This window comes from Rhopalosiphum padi, chromosome 2, assembly GCF_020882245.1.
Source record: "Rhopalosiphum padi isolate XX-2018 chromosome 2, ASM2088224v1, whole genome shotgun sequence".
NCBI lineage: Eukaryota > Metazoa > Arthropoda > Insecta > Hemiptera > Aphididae > Rhopalosiphum > Rhopalosiphum padi.
This window is the reverse complement of record NC_083598.1, coordinates 80,602,893-80,622,605: the sequence shown is the minus strand read 5'-3', so window position 1 is coordinate 80,622,605 and position 19,713 is coordinate 80,602,893. Positions and strand designations below refer to the sequence as shown.

The following is a 19,713-nucleotide window of genomic DNA, read 5'->3' as shown; positions in this document are numbered from 1 at the left end:
AAATGTTTCAAACATTATTTGTTTTAATCTTAAAATACAGAATTGTAGTAAGAAATATAATATTTTAATTTTCTAAAATAACAACACGTCAGATACTTATTTATGGATTGGATAATAATTGACACACACAATAATAAAAACAAATTCAAATAAGTCAACAACATGGTATAATTATGATTTATTTAAAAGTAATAATAATAATATAATAACTTATATTATAGTAACACACATCGTTTTAAATTACATAAAATAAAATAGTAGCCGAGGTGGATAAAACAAAATTTTTTGTGTGAAGCCAAATTAATTTGTCAGGAATCAGGATAAAATGATTTTCAAACATTTTTGTATAGTATACACAACACTTGATAGTTAAAAAAAAATTGTTTTAAATGTTTTTAACAAATGTTTGCTATTTTTTTTTATTGTCAAAAGTCTTGATCTAAAATGAAAAACACTCAAAACTTGTATAATAAACTACATGATAAATAAAAACAAACTAACTTTAAATTAATAAAAAAATCACAGAAGACCCGTACATAATAATAAAAAACCTGCACTAGGCACATTATTAATTGTACCGTAGATAATTATACAGCTAAAAATATTATCAATTATTATGACTTTTTTACAATTTGTATGAATATATTTGATTTTTCAGTTATAATAATAATATGTAATATAACATTACGTTTCTATTAAAATGGTATATTATACTTCTAACTTTTGAATAACATAACTCAATCCATCACTATGCATTTATTAAAATATTTGAATAACTCAAATAATAGTATAAATAAGTGAATAATATTATTTAAAGTAATATTATCTTTTGAATAATTAATTTTTTTGGTTGAATAGATGATATAATAGATAAAAGTATTAAATTATGAGAACTTTTATAATACTGGATTAAAATATTAAATTGGTTAAAGATTTGTTAAGATTAAAAAGTATTATTAATATTATCACCTTACTAAAGGAGAACTACCGATGAAGTAATCTCAATATATATATATATATTTATATAAAGGTATATAATTATAAAATATGCTTTATTTATTGCTGATATTAATTAATAGGTAATAGCTACCAAATGTGTAACAAAAAAATGAATACATCATTATTGCACATTTTAAAGTTACGATTAACAATTTCTCTAAATAATTTAATAATAATATGGTGTTTTTTAAAATATATTTCCTAATATTTTACTAGTAAAAATAAGAACTATAATAACTTCGAACGAATCTCGTTAATGCACAAAAGTTTATAATTTAAACATAAATATAACAACAGAATATTGTTTTTATAAGCAATATTTCCCTTCAGAATTGTATTATTTTGACTAGTTCTGTGGTATGTGTGATTACATATTTTTTTTTTTTACTATTATTTTTTAGCAAATCAATTGGATTTTAACATTTGAATAACAGTTATGGTTGCAAGAAATCTAATCATTCAAATCAAAACCCATTAATGATACCTGTCCGGCAGCTGTCTAACTTTCATCGAACCGTCCGCTCCACACGAGAACAGTCTGGCCGACGAGTCCACTTGTAGCTGCGTGACGCCTTGACCGATGTGCTTGAAGAAACTAGAACGAGCGTGTTCGGCGGGGAATGTGTACATCAACTGATGGGTGGATAAATTCCAAATCTGAAAAAAAACACGAATATAAACATTTTTCTTTGCGATGACAGCGGGTGTAGCGCGCGCGAGTTTACTTTGATGTCTCCGTCTGCTGCTCCGGTACAATAAAATTGTTCGTGGGGGTCGATGGTCATACATTTAAGACACGAATCATGGCCCAAGTAACGATGTTTTATCGAACCACTACCACCGCGGACGTCGAATATGCATATGTCACCTTTTCGTCCGCCGGTGACTATTACTTGATGCTGTGGAGCGAATCCGATACACGTCGACCCTTGCTCGTGACACACGAACGCTAACGACAAAAGCAAAAACAATCGCAAAACAAACATTTAGCCAAGTTGTTACGTTTTGAGTGTAATGTTTGTATATAATATTTTTGTGTTATTACCCGTGACTAGTGACTTTTTGTGCGGCAACAGTGTGTCCCACAATGCAACGTTTCTGTTTTCAGATGAATGGCCGGTCGTAGCGATGAGACTGCACGAACCGAGGAACACAAAGTCGCTGGTAACTTTATTATGGCATTGGAATGTCTTGGGGAAAAAATTAAGTATGATTAGAATATTAGATTAATCTTGATGACCGATTCGAAAAAAGTCCGGACTCGTTTTTTTTGATGCATCATCCGAGTTCCGTCGCGAGAACTTTTTTTTATACCAATTCCGTCCCGGTTTTAAAATCGTTACATACCAATTCCGTCCCGGTTAAAAAAAGTTACATACCAATTCCGTCCCAGCTAAAAAAAGTATATACTACGAGTAACTCATATTATCTTAATTTCAAATGTTTTCTAAATAATATAAAATAATATAAAATGAACATACAAAAGGGACTGAATCGGAGTAACTAAATGTTTGGCTGTATCCGAGTTCCAGCCCAGATTTTTTTTAATGGATATACTAATTCCGTGTCAAATATTTAGTTACTTCAGTTCAGTCACTTTTGTATGTCATTTTATATTATAATATAGGTATATAAATTTACAACTTAACGTCGACAATCGATTATAATAATATTATATTATTTAGAAATAATTTGAAACAAATATAATATGAATTAGTATATACCTTTTTTAACTGGGACGGAATTGGTATGTAACTTTTTTTTTAACTGAGAAGGAATTGATATAACACTATAAAAAAAGTTGCATCCGAGTTCTGTACCATATGTAAAAATTGAATTTAAAGATATACATATATTAGTTACGTCCCGGGCTTTTTTTAATGATGGATATACTAATTTCGTCCTGTGTCAAACATTTAATGACGGACAAAAAGTTTGAGCTTATATTATTTCGAGTTAGACAAATAGTCTGAAATTATAAGTTATTCAATTCATTTTTAATAATTTGTTACGATATAATATTTGATTATTATTTCTTTTACTTACAATGTACAAAATGTGCCTAATATACTATAATATATAATAAATATAATAAATTAAAATAATATTTAATTTTGTACTCGTATATTCGAAATTATAATTTTGGTATTTTAGTTATTATTAGTAGTGACTATTTTTTAAATATGTAAAGGAATAATAATCTAATAATACAATATAAAATAATATAATAAATTATTTTTTTAAATTTAAATTTTGTGAATTGAATAATTTGTATTTTTGGACTCATGGAAATAAAAAAATGGTTACTACACCTATTTATTTGGTTATCATAGCCCCTGCCTCCTAAATTAGCATTGACATAGAGATAGCTATTCAATATGTTGTAAGCAGGCGGACGCAGGAAAAAATTTGAAAAATAAGAATAATTACCGTTATTTTGAAATAATTATTAATTATTTGAAATTAATCATCCATTCATTTGGGGAGGCGGGTTGAACCCACAAAACCCCTCCCTGCGTCCGCCTCTGGTTGTAAGTACTATTTCAATTTAGTTAAACCTTAACCCTGTAGTTGAGTTAAGTTTAAGTTGTAAACATTATTGATAAAGCTATTGCTACTATTAATATTCAGAAAGTACTAAATACTAATTATTATGGTTACATGACTATCCTGAATAGAATTGTTTAATTTGTTGTATAGTTACTACAAAAAGCCATATAATCCCAATCACTACTGCCATTCATAGTAGATTTAGATTTTTCTAAAAATACTTATACCTGCAGCAGGCGCGGATACAAAGGTGGACCATGGCCTATGATGTATAGTAAATTCCTGTTATAACGAAAGTCATAGAAGTCCCCTGCCGAAAAGCAGGGCTTATAAAAGCGCTTATTCGAATTTTCGTTATAACGAAAAAAAAATTCGGTCCGATGAATTTGGAGTTCGTTGTAACGGGATTTTACTGTAGTAAAAATATATGAGTTGTTCGGAACATTTATCCGACTTTTTGTCCGGAATTCAATCCAATGATGTAACAGTCACAACACATCATGAATTTAAAAAAAATTTAACTGACAATATTGTATTACACTTACATAAAATGGTCTGTAGTTGGATGACGTGAGACCGACGTTAAACAGTGATAAATTTCCGTCGCCGTCGGCTACGCCGAACTTGTTGCCGTGTTGCGAAAACCGCACCCTCGTGACTTTTGCAAACGTACCGGCTGCTCTAGGTTCGGCCACTGTTTGAGGATGACCCCATTCCCAAATATGCACCGAACCGTCTTGCGAACCCGTCAAATCTAATCGGAATACATTTGTTTTAAATTATTTATTTTTCTATCACACGGTTAATCGAAAATGTAGCACGAATAAACTGTGTAATGATTTACTAACACACAGGTAACAAAGGATGTGGACATATCCTCCGAATGTTGTCCACGCGGTGTTTCATAACCTAAACAAAAAGAGTGAAAAAGTGAGAAAAAAAACCACCAAAAATCAAATTGTAGTATTAGATAAATAGGCAAAAATATAAATGAATAAAATATATGTACATGTTAAGTATTACGGTTAATGATATTTTTTTTACAATGTGTATGTACAACGTTGATGAGGTATTTTTTTAATTATTTGAAGTATGACAAACAGATATTATATTAGCTAACACTTCTAGGATTATTATACTTTGTTGATTGTAACATTTCAAGCATCATCAAGCGACACACAAAAAAATCTTGTCTATTCTACATAAAAAAAAAAAAACAGAAAAAAATACAAATAAAAAATCCAAACAAGAGCAACTTTATAAATACGGTTGCTCAAATCATGTCGAAGCTCTAAAATGCGCACATATAAAATCATAACAATGGAGAAACACGCAGTTTTAAAATTGATTTAAAAAAAAATGTATTTCATCAAATTCAACGCACCGGTCTGAGCAGGAGTCGACTGCGGTCACAGACAAACTGACAGAAACGTGGGTCGTGACAACCGGGGAAATTCAGTCCCTTCATCTGATAGCAATGTGACACACAATAATAATGACAATATTTTAAAAACAAATGATGTATTGTTAAAGCATTTATGCAATTCAAGTAATATTATAATTTTAACTGTGTTTTAGAGATAAGCCTTTGGGAAAAATAAAATAAAATCAAAAACAAATAACAAACAAAAAACAAAACAGGCGTACCTCTACACAATTTAATAACATTAATTATTATTAATATTTCATTATATACAATGTTTAGGCAAGTATACATTTTTTTTAAAGTAAAATACATAAGTTTTTTTTTATTATTATTATGTATGAGTAAGATCAGTGAAGTCTATGATTATAGATTTATTAAATTGATTAGAATAAATAGCTGGAAACAAAATGTAAATGTGAGAGGTAAGTGTTTTTAAGTTTGTAAGCGTTTGTTCAAAATTTTGATAGCTCTTAAGAATTGGGTAGCTTAAAGTATATAAAGCTTTTAATTCTGGCACCTGAAGATATTTGTTGAGAAAATTTAAAATTGATTATTATAGATAATAGATCAAATATATTGTACACAGAAGAAAACACGGCAGATGGTAATGTAAGCCCACGCTCGCAACAATTAATAGCCTCTTACCGACATAATATTTTTTGAGCTTTTTATTGCTCTCGTCCCTCCGTCGCTGTAACTTTGTATGCTCTTTTGTTGTACCTTATTACATAGAAAACAAAACATTCACATACTGCACATAACGCTTTTGAATTCACAATTACTATACAATTTAATTTTACTCTTTAGCCCCAATAATCAATGTAATCTTCCATTTGGTTAAAAATAGAATGTTGAGAGCTAAAGTACAATGATCACTTACCACAGACGCTCCTCGTCCAGTCTGGCCTGCTAATCCAGTTACACTAGGACTTGTGGGTAGTGGATTAACAATAATAGTACCAGGAGATGTTTGAAGAGGACGATCAATAGACGTTTGAATTACCAGGAAACTAGATGGTTGATGTTCATGATCTCTGTTGATTTAAATCATGGAAAATAAAGAAAAAATAAATGAATATTTTGTGCAACTAAATTTGACATTTTGGATCAGTTTGTTCTCAAATATAATATATTTAAAAATGTATTACTAACCTAGAGAGATTAACAAGGTCAAATTCACATTCATCTTCTAGCCAAGAAGGTGATTCAAGTAATAATGATATATCCATCTCCTGTATTTCTCGAGGAGTCGCCAGTGCAAGGAGACTACTGTTTGCCTGCAGTAAAAAATGGATTACAAAATTTAATTTAAGTTATACTTGAATTTAAAATAAATACTCACCAAATTAAGGCAAAAAGCTGATATGGAATCTTGTTCTTTATGGATAATTCTCACTGGATCGGGCAAATGTGGATTGGGTGTTTCACTTCCAGAACACGATTTAACTTCTTGATTCATAGTTGGTAGAGTAGAACTTCCAGCTGCACGTGGTTGACGACTGAATATACTTCGAATGAAAAGATCTTGAACAAATTCTTGGCGAACTAAAAAGTTCCATAATCGTCTAGCTGGAGCTGCTGACCCATGACGAGGACTAAACAAAAATGTAATTAAAAATACAATATATAAATTTATACAATGTACTTACTGGAATGGAGTATTTGATTTATCCAAAAGCGTTCTATATTTATTAATTGGTGGGCCTGTGGTAGCTTGTTCTACAAAACAACCAGGTATGTAATCAACAGGTGGAGGTCCTTTGGATTCTAATTCTTCCTTTAGTATCTCTTGCCATTGGCTTACTGCTCTGAGAGTGCCGTGTATCAATGGACTACTCACTGGCAATTCTGAACATACAATTGTGTATTTAACTATTTAAGTATTGATTTTATTTGTATAAATTAACAGCATATAGTATTTATGGAAGAAAGATACTAGAATTTTCAATAATATTTTGTTTTGTTAATAATTTTAAATTTTAATTCTTGTATAGTTTTTACATTTTATATAATTGGTCATAATTAGTAGTTAAATCAATAATATAAAGTAATAATCATAAAAAAAAATTGAATGCAATTAGAAATTTTCAATATTTTTATTTACCTTGGAGATCAATGGCTGCAACTGTGAGGAATGCATGCAGTTGCTCCTGGACTAACTGCATTATGGCTAATCGCATTACCATCCAAGCATAACTGTATGGATTTGAGTGTTCAGTGTTTTCAGTTTTACCAGTTTTACTCTTGTTGTCTTGTGTATTGTCAAAAATGTCACATTCTTCATCTTCATCTTCTGACAAATCAGAAACAGCACTGTCTGCCGAATCATAATCCACATCTTGTACTTCGGTTGCCAAATTAGGCTAAAATAAATAAATATGAATTTTAATATATACATACATTTTAAATAAAATCTTTATGGGAAAAATACTATATATTTTCTTACTTTGTTCAAAAAATATGATATCATAGACATTTCAGGAGGTACAAAATGTTCTCTGTAAGTTGGTTTATCTTCTTTGATAGTAGGCGTACCAGGAGAACCAACAAATTGACCAAGAAGTTTCATATTTAATCGTACTTTTTGTTTAGTTAAGCTTGTAACTGCGGTCCATACACCAATATCACTGCTTGCACTATTTTCTCGTTCTAAGCTATTAGGCTATAACATTTTTATAATATTATAAATAATTTAGAATTAGTTAAATAAATTAACTGAAAAAATTATAAATTTTACTTACTCTACTTTTGGGAGCTGTAGGTGCAACTTTTAAAAGTTTTTTAACACCACCTCCAAAAAGCGTGCTCCATGTATTTTCAGAAAATGTCTGTCCTACTAATCGGTATAATATGTGACAATCACATGTGGCAAATGCATACACTAATAAACCCATATAAGTAGCGACAAAAGCTTCACACAACAAAGTGTTTAGCTTTGGCGCGTCTTCATCTTTATCATGTGCTAATAATGCCCGTAGGCTTGAAACCCCAGGCCATTTTGAAGGCGGAGTGGTCACTTTGATAGGCTCATCTATACTATAACGACGTTTTCTATTTTTAGCTGCAATAAGATGGCTACAATACGTTGGATTGTCAGCGCCTGATTGATAACTTTCAGCAATTGTATCACTATCACAGAGGGATTGATAAAAGCAAGCTGACAAAGCCACTGATAGATCTCTCAGAACAAACAAATAACTAAGATCCATTCGAGTCAGTAAAGGAGGGCATCGAATATCAATGACCGTTTGTAACATATCGTGTGCTTGAGCCTATATAACAAATAACAATAAGTGGTAGTATAGTCAAATATTAAAAAATCATATATTTTTTTTTTTAAACTACTAATAACTATATTAAGTAATTTACCTGTAGGTATCGAACCGGATCAGCTATCACAGTCTTGTTACATGCAACACTTGCTGACAATAATGGCAAAGTAGTGGGGAATGGCAGAGGAGAGAGTAACTGTTGTTGAGTTTTTTCTTGTTGTAATTCTTGTAATAAAAGAACTAGTTCCATCCGAACTGATGCCAAACCACCACCTCCAGCTCCGTGCAAACTACAATAGCTTAGTAATGTTCTCAAAAGGGTTTCATTTTCTGTGTTAAAACGTGAACAATGTATCAATATCAAATTTTCAATAAATTACTTAACTGATTAATAGTACCTTTGAGCCATTTTTTTCTTCTAGCTGCTCTTTGAACCTTTGCTTCAAAATCAATTTTCTCAGCAAGTAAAATATCATGCAAGGTTGGTTTGTCAACAGAATTCTTTAGTGTAGGTGTTGACGTAAACTCCCGATTATCCAAGATTGATGTTTCAAGGCCTCCCTCATCTATATAAAATATATTTTAGAGTTAATTAAATTAATTTATAAACGTGAGAAAATCATGATCAATTGCATATTGTATACTTACATTGAATAATCATTGAATCTTTGGAACTATAATTGCATAAGTGTCTTAAAGCGTCAACTTCTCTCTCGAGCCACAAGTAAAGATGATACCGTAGCTCTCCACCATCTACTTCATATCCAGTAGCCAAAGTGGATAGTTCTTCCATAAGTATTTTTAGGCAAGCAACAAATTTTAACTGCTGTGCCATTACATCGAGATTGCATGCTTTTGAATCAGATTTTGATTTTTCACTTTCCATGGATTCTTGTTTGACAATTTTCTTTGGTTCCTCCACTGTTATTTCATCGTCGTCGTCGTCATCTTCTTCATTATCGCTCCAGTCCAGTACAAGCTCGTCTTTAGGTTTTACTACCGGTGTAGACCAATCTATTTGCTCAGCACTCACAGTATGATTTACAACAACATCAAGATTGACGGCTTCAGCAGGTTTTTGCTCTACGTCATAATGCATTAAGATACCAGTATCTATGCGAATGTCACGACTACGGGTAGGTGTGCTGACCAAACCTTGATAAAATGTAAATAAATTGACAATAAATAACAGAGACATATAATTACAAATTATTTTTTTAGTATTTTGAATAGTGTGATTTAGTAATATTTGTATAGGTATTATTTTAACATTTTTAATTTTATTTTCATATTCAAATTGTATTGTATTTCCGTATAATGATCAACAATTCCTATGAGCATAGGAATTTTATATTTTGATTGATTGATAGAAATTAGAAAGTGTGAGTAAATATGATATATGTACTAACTACTTAACTAATAAAAATTATTGATTATGTCATGGTCATTATTAAGGTTCGGAAGTAGTAGAAGTAGCATATTGTTTTATATGCTCTCGATTTATAGTAGACCAAGCAAGAAATCCGAAATGTAAGATGGTATTATGCTGTTTAAAAATCGAAAATTTAAAATGCATAATATGTCAATTTTAAGGGAAAAGTGCATATTTCATTGATTTTCATAAGCATAGTTAATTTTTTCTCAACCCACGTACTTTAAATGATATTAAATACAAAACTTAATATTATTTTATGTTAAAAATTAGTCAGTATTTTTTTTTTTTAAAGAATACCTAAATATTAAGCGTTGTATACTAATTGAGTCCGCGGTTGGAAAATTATAAATATACTAATTGAGTCCGAGGATTATTTTAAGTAAAATATAAAACCAACCATAATTTACGTAAATAGAAACGACTACGTGACATCGTTGAAATCATTTTATACAGTGATCATCATATAAACATGGAAAATGGGCGTAGTATGCACCGGGGTATGGAGGCTACAGCCCTCACAGAAACTTGTAGCTTCCTCACATTATTTACTTTCATTTAAAACATTTTATCAGAAATTATAGTTTTAACTATAATTTAACTTATTTATTTTTATCATAAACATGTAAATCAACGTCGTATTATTTTTTTTGGATTTATCCTGTGTGTTCGTCGAGTGCTGCAAGTAGTAATTTAAATTATTATTTAAATAATATTTTCAACTTAACATTCGTTAGCAATTTGGTGGCAATGATTCTAGATTAACTCATCACTCACAATCTGAAATGCATTTGAAGTGCATGGAAAGTTGGTTAGGTTACTCTAAGAGTAAATCAATACTTCAAATTGAAAGAGATTTTTCACATGCAATAGAATCTGAAATGTACTCAATAATTTTGCAGAAAAACACAAATATCTAAGTTAAGTAATTTAATTTTAATTGTTTTATCTTTTATGTATTGTAAAAAAAACAGTCCGGTTAAGAAGGAGTTAAATACAAATTGTTTTTCTAGAAACTGTTCTCCTTCAATTAATTCAAGTTAAACCTTAAACATTAGTAATTTTTGGCATATATTTTTGTATTCCTATGTAGCACTCACAGATAAATATAACAAACTACGCCCATGTACATAAATTTTTACCGATATAAAAAATGTAATTTTATCATCACCTATATTAATTCAATTAATATACCTTAAAACAACCCGGCCTTCAATGCATTCTAAAAGATTTAATTAGGACTAAATTCGTATGTAGCCATATTAAGAAACCTAGTATAAAATTAAAAATACATAAATGTATATTAATATTTAATAATAACTATCGATTTTAATGGCAAGGATAATAGCTATGATATGCTGTATACTAATTGAGTCACAATACCTGAACGGGGAATAAATAATATACTAATTAAGTCCGAGAATTATTTTGTGTAAAATATAAAACCAACCATAATTTACGTATATGGAGACGACTACGCGACGTCGTCGATATCATTTTATAGAATTTATCAAACAAATTTTTACAAATATAAAAAATGTAATTTTATCATCACTTATATTCATTTAATTATACATATAACTATATAAGTAACATTTTAATTATTTATATTATATTATAGCCATAAATTTTTATATGATAAAAAATATATTTTTTTAAATAAATATCTTAAGTCTGTAAAAATAGGAAGGATAGTGTTTTTTTAAATGTTGACGGGTCTCAATTCGTCCTAAAAGGTTTTATTGAGAATCAGTTTGTATGCAGTTCCATAATAATTAGAAAAACGATTATTATAAAAAGTTAGTTATTGATTGAATTTTACTACCGGAAAAATACACCTTTTTTTTGAGGGGCGGGAGGATAAATAATCGCTGCACAGGAAGTCCTTGTCCTTAAATTTTTTTTTTTACAGATTATTTTTTATGTCGCATTAATTATAATAATAAATGTTTAACTTGGTGGGATTATATTCTTTCTTTCAATAAAACATTATGTAAATTGAGTAAATTGTCTGGCAGGTTTGGAGTTGTTGATGACCTGGTATGATGTATTGATGTATATTATTAAGAATTAAGGTTAAATCATAGTTTGTCATTGTTGGAAATGTTGGAAAGTCTTTTGCTTATGCTGCGTGAATAAGTTTTCAAATAAACCAAAGTTTACGCTAAAAGCACAACTAACTAAAGTATAATGTGGTTTAAATTTATCATATTGTAATTAAACTAGAATATACGTAAGTATATAATCAATTTATCTATATACTACACATATATTTATAAAAATATAAATAGGTAGTAGTACGGTCGCAATTCGTGTGCTGATCAAGTAGATAATATGTGGCCGAAAAATGATCATGGCCGTTTTTTATAACCTAGTACTGTGAATCATAGTTATAACAAAATCTAACCTACAACAATTTTTACAGAATTTTTTAGTTATATAATAATGATTACAAGCCAAAATACATTTAACACATTTTTCTTTTAATATAGGTGCTTCAATATACTCAGTTGTACATGATAGTTATACATTTAAAACAAAACAATTATTATATGGCTTTAGAACTAGTATGATGTCAGTCTTAAAATAATTTATCACAATTTCAGTATAATATATTAAATTCGATAGAGCAAATAAAATAGAATTTAGTTTTTAGTGGTATAATTCTAAAATTCAAAATCAAACCCAATTTTAAAATTATGGAAGTTCTACTTTTGTGTATTACAACCATATAGTTTTGGCAATGGTTGATTGAAATTAAAATATTACTTTATTCTGCTATTTTAGTCAATTAACTAAGGAGGATACGTGGAAAAAAATTTGAAAACTACTGTAGTATTGATCGAAAACAAATATGTTAAATGATAACTCATAAAATATACATTGTTGTCAAAATTAATGATTCGATACTATGGGTCATTAGGTCAAGCGTTTGATTCTAATGGCACGGAGGGGGATCACTAGTTATTTTCGATGGAAAAATGAAATATACTGTAGGGGTTTCAGGTCACACAAACCTCTCCATACATTACAGCGATAAATATTATTAACCAACATATTATAAGATAATAAGGTACACTGTATTCGCCCTTAAATTATATTTGAGAAGTTGTAATGGCAATCAATCGAAGTATGTAATGTCGCAGTGATTGACATATTCCGTTCAACCCGTTAGTTTAGAAAAAATGTATTATATGTTTATGATTAGTGATTACATGTACTTGGATCACCGAAATGTGCCTATAAATTATGTTTGTACAGCTCCTACAGACTATTGATGTAAGTAATGATGTCTCCAGAACAAAAAAAATTCCACCACAACTACTACTCTATAACTGAACAATATAAAAACCATTCAGACCAACTTTATGTCTATATACTTAGAAGATATATCGTAAAAATGGTTTTTAATTCTGAATTCAACATATTATAGGTACTATTGACTTAATGGGTATGTCCTATTTTAAAAGTATTATAATATTATTTTAAGACATTTTCTCGTATTCATACACATAATAATATGAATATAGGAATGTATACCGATAATAGAATAAATATAATTACCACAATTAGTTATAAGTCATTAAAAACTTTTGTGATTACGAATCAATTTGCCTATAGTATAATCGTAGCATACTAAAGTAATTAAATTAATTATTAAATTACATACTAAATTTATTTATTTAAGGAGCTGAGCAGAGCGATTTGAATTGTATATTATTGGTTTAGTTTAACAATCATATATATTTTTTTTCATTACTCATGGGATAAAAAGAGTAAAATTGTACCGATCTTATATTTCGATGAAAAAATATCCGTTAGGTTAGGGTATATTATTAAAAACAAAACAAAAAATAATGTTAAATAATTTTTTTTTTTTTTTTTTTATGTCTAAAAACTTGAAAACGCAATATGTACACACAATAATTCTTCATAAGATTTAAGTAATTTTTAGCAATTTAAAATTACGTAGGTAATAGGTATATACACGGCGGTTTTTATGATAAGCGTTTGAAAATGAAATATTGACAAATTCTTAAAAATTCAAAAATTATTTTGATGTTAAAAATTTACAAAAAAAAATGTATAGCTTAAGCTTGAACATTTTTACAAAGTTCTAATTACTTCCTATGAGTGATTTTTATAGTATTTTAAAAATATTACAGAAAATGCTTTGGCAAATTCTTTTAAGACATCAGAAGTTTAAATTTTGATGAAATTTAATATTTAAAAAAATTAATGATTATTAAGACTTGAAATTTTTCACTTGAAGTTTTTTTTCAGTCTTACACACGTTAAAACCTCCGTATATTTATATAGTATTTATCAAATTGAAGACATTTATAATCTACACTTTAATAGTTCAACTTAAATAATAACTAAATTATTAAAAAATAATATTATTTGTTTTTTCAGAACTTTTTTTTAATATTTTAATTTTTAAGAACATTATCTATTAAATATTATAAAAAAGTAAAAACCAAACAATTACGAAAAAAAAAAAATAAAAAAAAATTGTTGATTCTGACAAATCAGATATTTTTTTTTTTATAATTATCAGAATACTTAATTATGATATTTTAATTTCATAATACCTATAATCACTAACTACAATAAATTAATTTCGAAGATAGAATTTTACTTATAAAACTATTAGCTATACTATAGTATACTATAGTTAATATTATAGTATTATAGCTTTAATTATTGGGATTATAGAGTCAGATTAGGTTAGATTAGGCCAATTTCAAAATAATATAGTCCTATGAAATATGATAAATTAGTTATACAATTTATCATAATATCCCAAAGAATATATTTATAACAATACTTTAAGTATAGGTTTATTACTTTGAGATATATCAACTATAATAAGTGATTTTGATTGTATATTTGATTTGTATTCAGTATTTATTTTTCAGAACAATAGCCAATACCAGAATTGCCACAACGTCAAATTATTGTTATCACTTTTATCGTTAATTATAATTAGCATCAATAAATGCACGGAATTTAAAACCAATGCTATTACTGAACATCATTTTATTGATAACTTTTTTTAAATTATAAAATAAAATACCTAAATATTATATTACAATGATCGTTTATACTAATTATACTTAAAATACTTTTTTACGTCGTTATAAATACAATACTAATAAAACTAAATATTCGTTCAATTTATTTTAATGATAATGAATCATTTTTGTTTTTGTTACAGTAACTAATAATTAATGATGGAAAGTTTAATAATTAAAAGATGTAATAATATTATATATAATAATAGGCGATAAGAGAAAGTAGGTGCAAGTTTTTAATGAAAATTCATATACCATTATTTTATTTTATTTGAACGAGTATATCTCCATATAATTTATTAACTATAAAAATATAAAAAAAATATAAGAATTTAAAAAATCAATACCTAGTATTATAAAATATTGTTATAGGTCCGTATTATATGTTTGCAAGCGATTTTGCACAAAATCACTCAAAGTTTGATTTTAATTCATTTTTTATTTTAATACAATATTATATGTTTGAAAGTGTCAGCGGTACAAACATTCTTAGTGGCATATAAAGGAGAAGAGACATCTGGGTCAAGCACTCACGCCCCACCCCAAATTTATAGGTTTAATTAAACATTTTAACATAGATTATAAATCATTAATATATTAGCTTGTATGTATTAAATAATGTTTGTGAATTAAAATATTTACGAATATGCATATGTACGTGGGGAATATTAATATACGAGTATATTACTATAGATTAATATAAATAATAAAAATAATAGCTAAATATAAAGCAATTCATCAGCAACGAGTGAATAACCTAACCTACCTAATAATATATTGATGATGGTTTAGGGTAAAGCACAATATTATTTATGATCTTAGGTACTTCCCGAGGAAGGCCATGAATGGTGTGCTCAGTATATAGTTCGTTTTTTGTTAATTTTGATTTTAAAATTAATCTTACAACACACTTCGCCGTTAAGATTATGTCAATGCATTATTTGCTTTCTTTCTCTGACCAATAAGCAACATAGAAAATTAGAGTTCAATAGAACCAATACTCAAGAATTTAAATAATAAATATTACATATAATTGACCTAGAATCAAACTTAAAGTTAAGAATATTATCTGTGTTCGTACTTTGGCTTTTATGATGATATATAATTTGAATTATGAGTATGTAAAAGTTAAATTTAAAAATGTATTAATATAAATCCAGACAAATTTAAATATCGTAAAAAAGTCAACGTATACATCACAGATAATGTACAAAACGTTTAATGATAGGACGATTCATTTTCAAATAACATCTAACATTAATAATATTTTTGTGTTGTGCGTGGGCCAGGGAGAGAATACAAATAGTACGTTAATACAATATTTCGAAAATAACTTTTAATAATACGAGTTTTATTTGAATAATACAGAATAGTAGTAGTTTTCCTTCCAAATGAAACTAGTCGTTATTAAAATTCAGTAATTATAACTGAATCATCAACAAGGTTATACATGATAACTATTAACTATACAGTGATTTGTTGCAATTAATAAATTACTGTACGTTTCTTCAAATCTAATTTTATGTTATAATTTCTCATATTATTGTAATTATATTATTTATAATCAAACAAAATATGTTCGATTCGATCACACTTAACACTTCATCATTCAATAGAACGTCGTGAAAATATAAAAGGTATGTTTTCTTGTATTTATTACTATGCATATAATATTTATAGCGAATTCCTGCCCAGCAACTATAATTTATAAGGGATTATTATAATTCAAATTAAAGGGGAGTATAAAATGTAAATTTTTTGTAATATTATGTAGGACCATCTATTCATTTTGAAGATATAATTAAATTAATTTAATCAAAAAAATTATAGAAATTCAAGAAACTCATATATTATAAGCAAGCAAAAATAAAATACAGATCATTAAAACTGATGAGTTTTTAAGGGTAATTTTTTTTTACGAAGCGTATGAATTATTCAAAACCTCGGTATATTATCAATTTGTTAATTTTTTAAAATTTAAAAACAAATCTAATACGTCAGAGGTACGCAAGACCAGTTTTATTCAAGGACAATGTAGTATAGAAGACACGTAGAGTTGACTTCCAGAGGTAGTCACATAAACGAGGTCGAACGGTGAACAGCCACTCTCTAATATATGATGTGCATATAATATGTAATATTAATCAAATAATTTAATATAGTTTAACTTGTGCGTTGTATACTTATAATTTTTAGTAAAAAAATTCACGGAATTAAATTTTTTTTGAACAACAATGGAAACTTTGGAGAAATATTTTAAAGTTAGTGCTCAGCAAGAGTATGAAAAAAATCCAAAATTATCTGCTGCAGATGTAGAAGAGCTTCTAAAGTGGAGTGATGAAAATATAAATCTATATGGAAAATTAGTTGGTGAGTGTTTGAAATCTTAATCTAATTAAGTATATTATACAAATATATCCCCCTTCAACGTATTATTTTAATTCATCATAACTTATATTTTAAATAAGTTTCGTTAAGAAAAGTCGTAATAAATCATCAAAAATTCATGGAAGAAATCTATAAAAAATGAGTTTTGAACTACTAGGTTAAGGTCAATAACGATTTTTTTAATAATAAACTTTATACGAGTAAAAAAAACCAAACATCGTTTAAATAATAAAATGTGTTATTAATACATTTGTAAACAATTATGTAATTAATATTTTATAGTATGCACTCATGAATATTTTTTTATGTAAAACACATTTTTTAGTATCACATGTTATGCCAAAATTTATATAGTAACATTTTAACACGTACAATTTACCATAATGTAACTACTAAAATATTTTAAAGGACATTTTAAACAATCATCACTTATTTTTTGTAAACATTATTTATGACACGTACCTACTTATAATTATGTGTAATTTCGATTTAATCACAAATTTCTGTTTAAGTATTGGCTAAAAATTCGAGAAATTAAAATAAAAAAATATTGTATTCTTATTCTTAACTTGTTTTTCTGTGAATATTTGTTATATTTATAGTCCAGAAAACATAAATACGTTAGTAAATATTGCACTTAATCTGCTATACTTTACCAATACTATAAATAGTACCTTATTTACTTTTAATTCATTAAAACAGAAATATTAAATATTAGCATTTTTAGATTGCTAAATATTTTCAATAACTACATATATTAAAAAATTAACATCTTATTATTTTTTTACAGATATTCAGATTATTATGTTTTTGCACGCGTGTAACTACGATAAAGAGTATGCAAAAAAGGTAATAACCCAGTGCTATAATTTAAGGGCTAAGAAGTGCACGCCGTTCTTTACGGCAAGAGATCCTGCACATCCTTTCAATCAAAAACAATTAGATGTTGTGTAAGTAAGCATAAATCGACTTACGAGAATTGTTATAAATTTTATAATTTATACGAATAAAGTTCGTTTATTATTTAGTAACATAAATATAATTCCTGACGAAGAAAATCAATACGGTTATATATGGTCGCAACTGAAAATCGTGGATGCTTCACAATATTATCCAACCGTGGCGTCAAAACTAACTTTTATGGCAATCGAACTCGATCAAGTCGAATATGGTACAAAGTCGGGGTACAGAATGGTACTGGATTCTAATCATTTCAGCTTAAGTCACGCATTACGCTACTCCCTAACAAACGCAAGAAATTTAATGTTATATGTGCAGGTAAAATCATATTGTTTTTTTAAAGAACACTTTTATCTATACTTTACAATTTGTACTTTTAGGAAGGTACGCCTTTTGTGATCGATAAAATTTATATTCTCAACGTTACCTCGGGAACTGAAAGAGTATACTCAATGTTGAAACCGTTCATGAGCGCTTCATTAATAAATAAAGTAAAATATATATACTTAAGTAGATACAAACAATTTTATAACTGTTAAGTAAAAAAAAAAAAATATTTTTATTACAGATTATTATAAAATCAGTTTCGAAAACGGGTGAATTTATAAAAACATTGCCACAAAAAATCGTGCCTAAGGACTATGGTGGCCTTGCGCCGATTATGAAGGAAACCAATGGTAAATTCAGGTTTTTCAAGTTTTAGTACATTTTATAGTAAATATTTATTGACAAATATTGTTCTATGTTTTTAGAAATCTTAAAAAAAAAATTATTGGATAATCGCGATTACTTTTTGGATGAAGAAAAATTTAGAAATGGCTGTGTTAAAGATGAAGTAGATACAACAGTTGGTGAAGATGACAAGGATAATATAAATTCTTTTAAAAATTTAAGCATTGATTAAACTTATTTTAAATATATTATATATTTTTCTAACTTAATTATTTTATCTAAACAATTTAAATTCATAGACACCATAAAAAATATTGTTACTTATTGATCAAGATGTGTTTTAATTTTAATGAATATTTAGCTGTTTTGTATATTATGTATTGTAATAAATTTTTATGTTGTTGTAATAAAAGGGGTCTCAAATTTATAAATTAAGGAGGTTAAGTATTATTTATCCATATTATTTTTTATTTTTACTTAAATAACAAATCTTTATTTTAAACTTCTGTAAAAAATATCCAAAAAAATATATAACATGTTTATTGTAACTGTGTGTATAAGTATAATAAATATTTGAAAATAGTATGAAAGGCTAATAAAACTAGGTAGAAATAATACTAATATGCATAAAACAACACATACAATAATTATAAATTTGTTTTGAATAACTTGAATTCTCTTAAAACATTATTCTACACAATCACTTTTAAAAAACTTTATATTTATAGTAGGTATTCTAACTAAATCTGGTACTTATTTATCAATATGTAGTTTGGTAAATACTAATTTAGCATTTTATGGTAAATATGTATAGAAAATGTACATAAAAGCATAACTTTACACATTTTTCCAAACAATTATTTTATCAATCTTATACGTTTTATGAATGTTATAAAATTATATTTTCTAAAAATCCTAATAAAAAATATAGATAAA

General features: G+C 27.4%; 2 protein-coding genes across 5 annotated transcripts in view; one reads left to right on the top strand and one right to left on the bottom strand.

Moving 5' to 3' along the window:
• Window positions 1-150: 150 nt before the first annotated feature.
• Window positions 151-19,713, bottom strand: part of LOC132921506 (dmX-like protein 2) — a 33,902-nt gene continuing 14,339 nt past the window's right edge. The window contains exons 32-48 of one of the 4 annotated variants that reach the window (XM_060984563.1): window positions 8,896-9,402; window positions 8,646-8,813; window positions 8,345-8,577; window positions 7,717-8,247; window positions 7,422-7,637; window positions 7,080-7,338; window positions 6,625-6,823; window positions 6,318-6,570; window positions 6,128-6,252; window positions 5,856-6,009; window positions 5,621-5,695; window positions 4,934-5,017; window positions 4,398-4,458; window positions 4,095-4,303; window positions 2,045-2,189; window positions 1,725-1,948; window positions 151-1,656 (exon numbers count right to left, since the gene is read on the bottom strand). In XM_060984563.1, the coding sequence (XP_060840546.1) occupies window positions 1,474-1,656; window positions 1,725-1,948; window positions 2,045-2,189; window positions 4,095-4,303; window positions 4,398-4,458; window positions 4,934-5,017; window positions 5,621-5,695; window positions 5,856-6,009; window positions 6,128-6,252; window positions 6,318-6,570; window positions 6,625-6,823; window positions 7,080-7,338; window positions 7,422-7,637; window positions 7,717-8,247; window positions 8,345-8,577; window positions 8,646-8,813; window positions 8,896-9,402 (3,626 nt within the window). In that variant the 3' untranslated portion in view covers window positions 151-1,473. The remainder of the gene's footprint in view (window positions 1,657-1,724; window positions 1,949-2,044; window positions 2,190-4,094; window positions 4,304-4,397; window positions 4,459-4,933; window positions 5,018-5,620; window positions 5,696-5,855; window positions 6,010-6,127; window positions 6,253-6,317; window positions 6,571-6,624; window positions 6,824-7,079; window positions 7,339-7,421; window positions 7,638-7,716; window positions 8,248-8,344; window positions 8,578-8,645; window positions 8,814-8,895; window positions 9,403-19,713) is intronic. The other 3 variants (XM_060984565.1, XM_060984564.1, XM_060984567.1) reach the window with 3 other exon arrangements.
• Window positions 16,272-19,208, top strand: LOC132922479 (alpha-tocopherol transfer protein-like). The gene is made up of 7 exons (XM_060986033.1): window positions 16,272-16,394; window positions 16,954-17,127; window positions 17,936-18,095; window positions 18,174-18,423; window positions 18,486-18,596; window positions 18,674-18,782; window positions 18,858-19,208. The coding sequence occupies exons 2-7, from the start codon at window positions 16,992-16,994 to the stop codon at window positions 19,007-19,009; spliced, it is 918 nt and encodes a 305-aa protein (XP_060842016.1). The 5' UTR covers window positions 16,272-16,394; window positions 16,954-16,991; the 3' UTR covers window positions 19,010-19,208.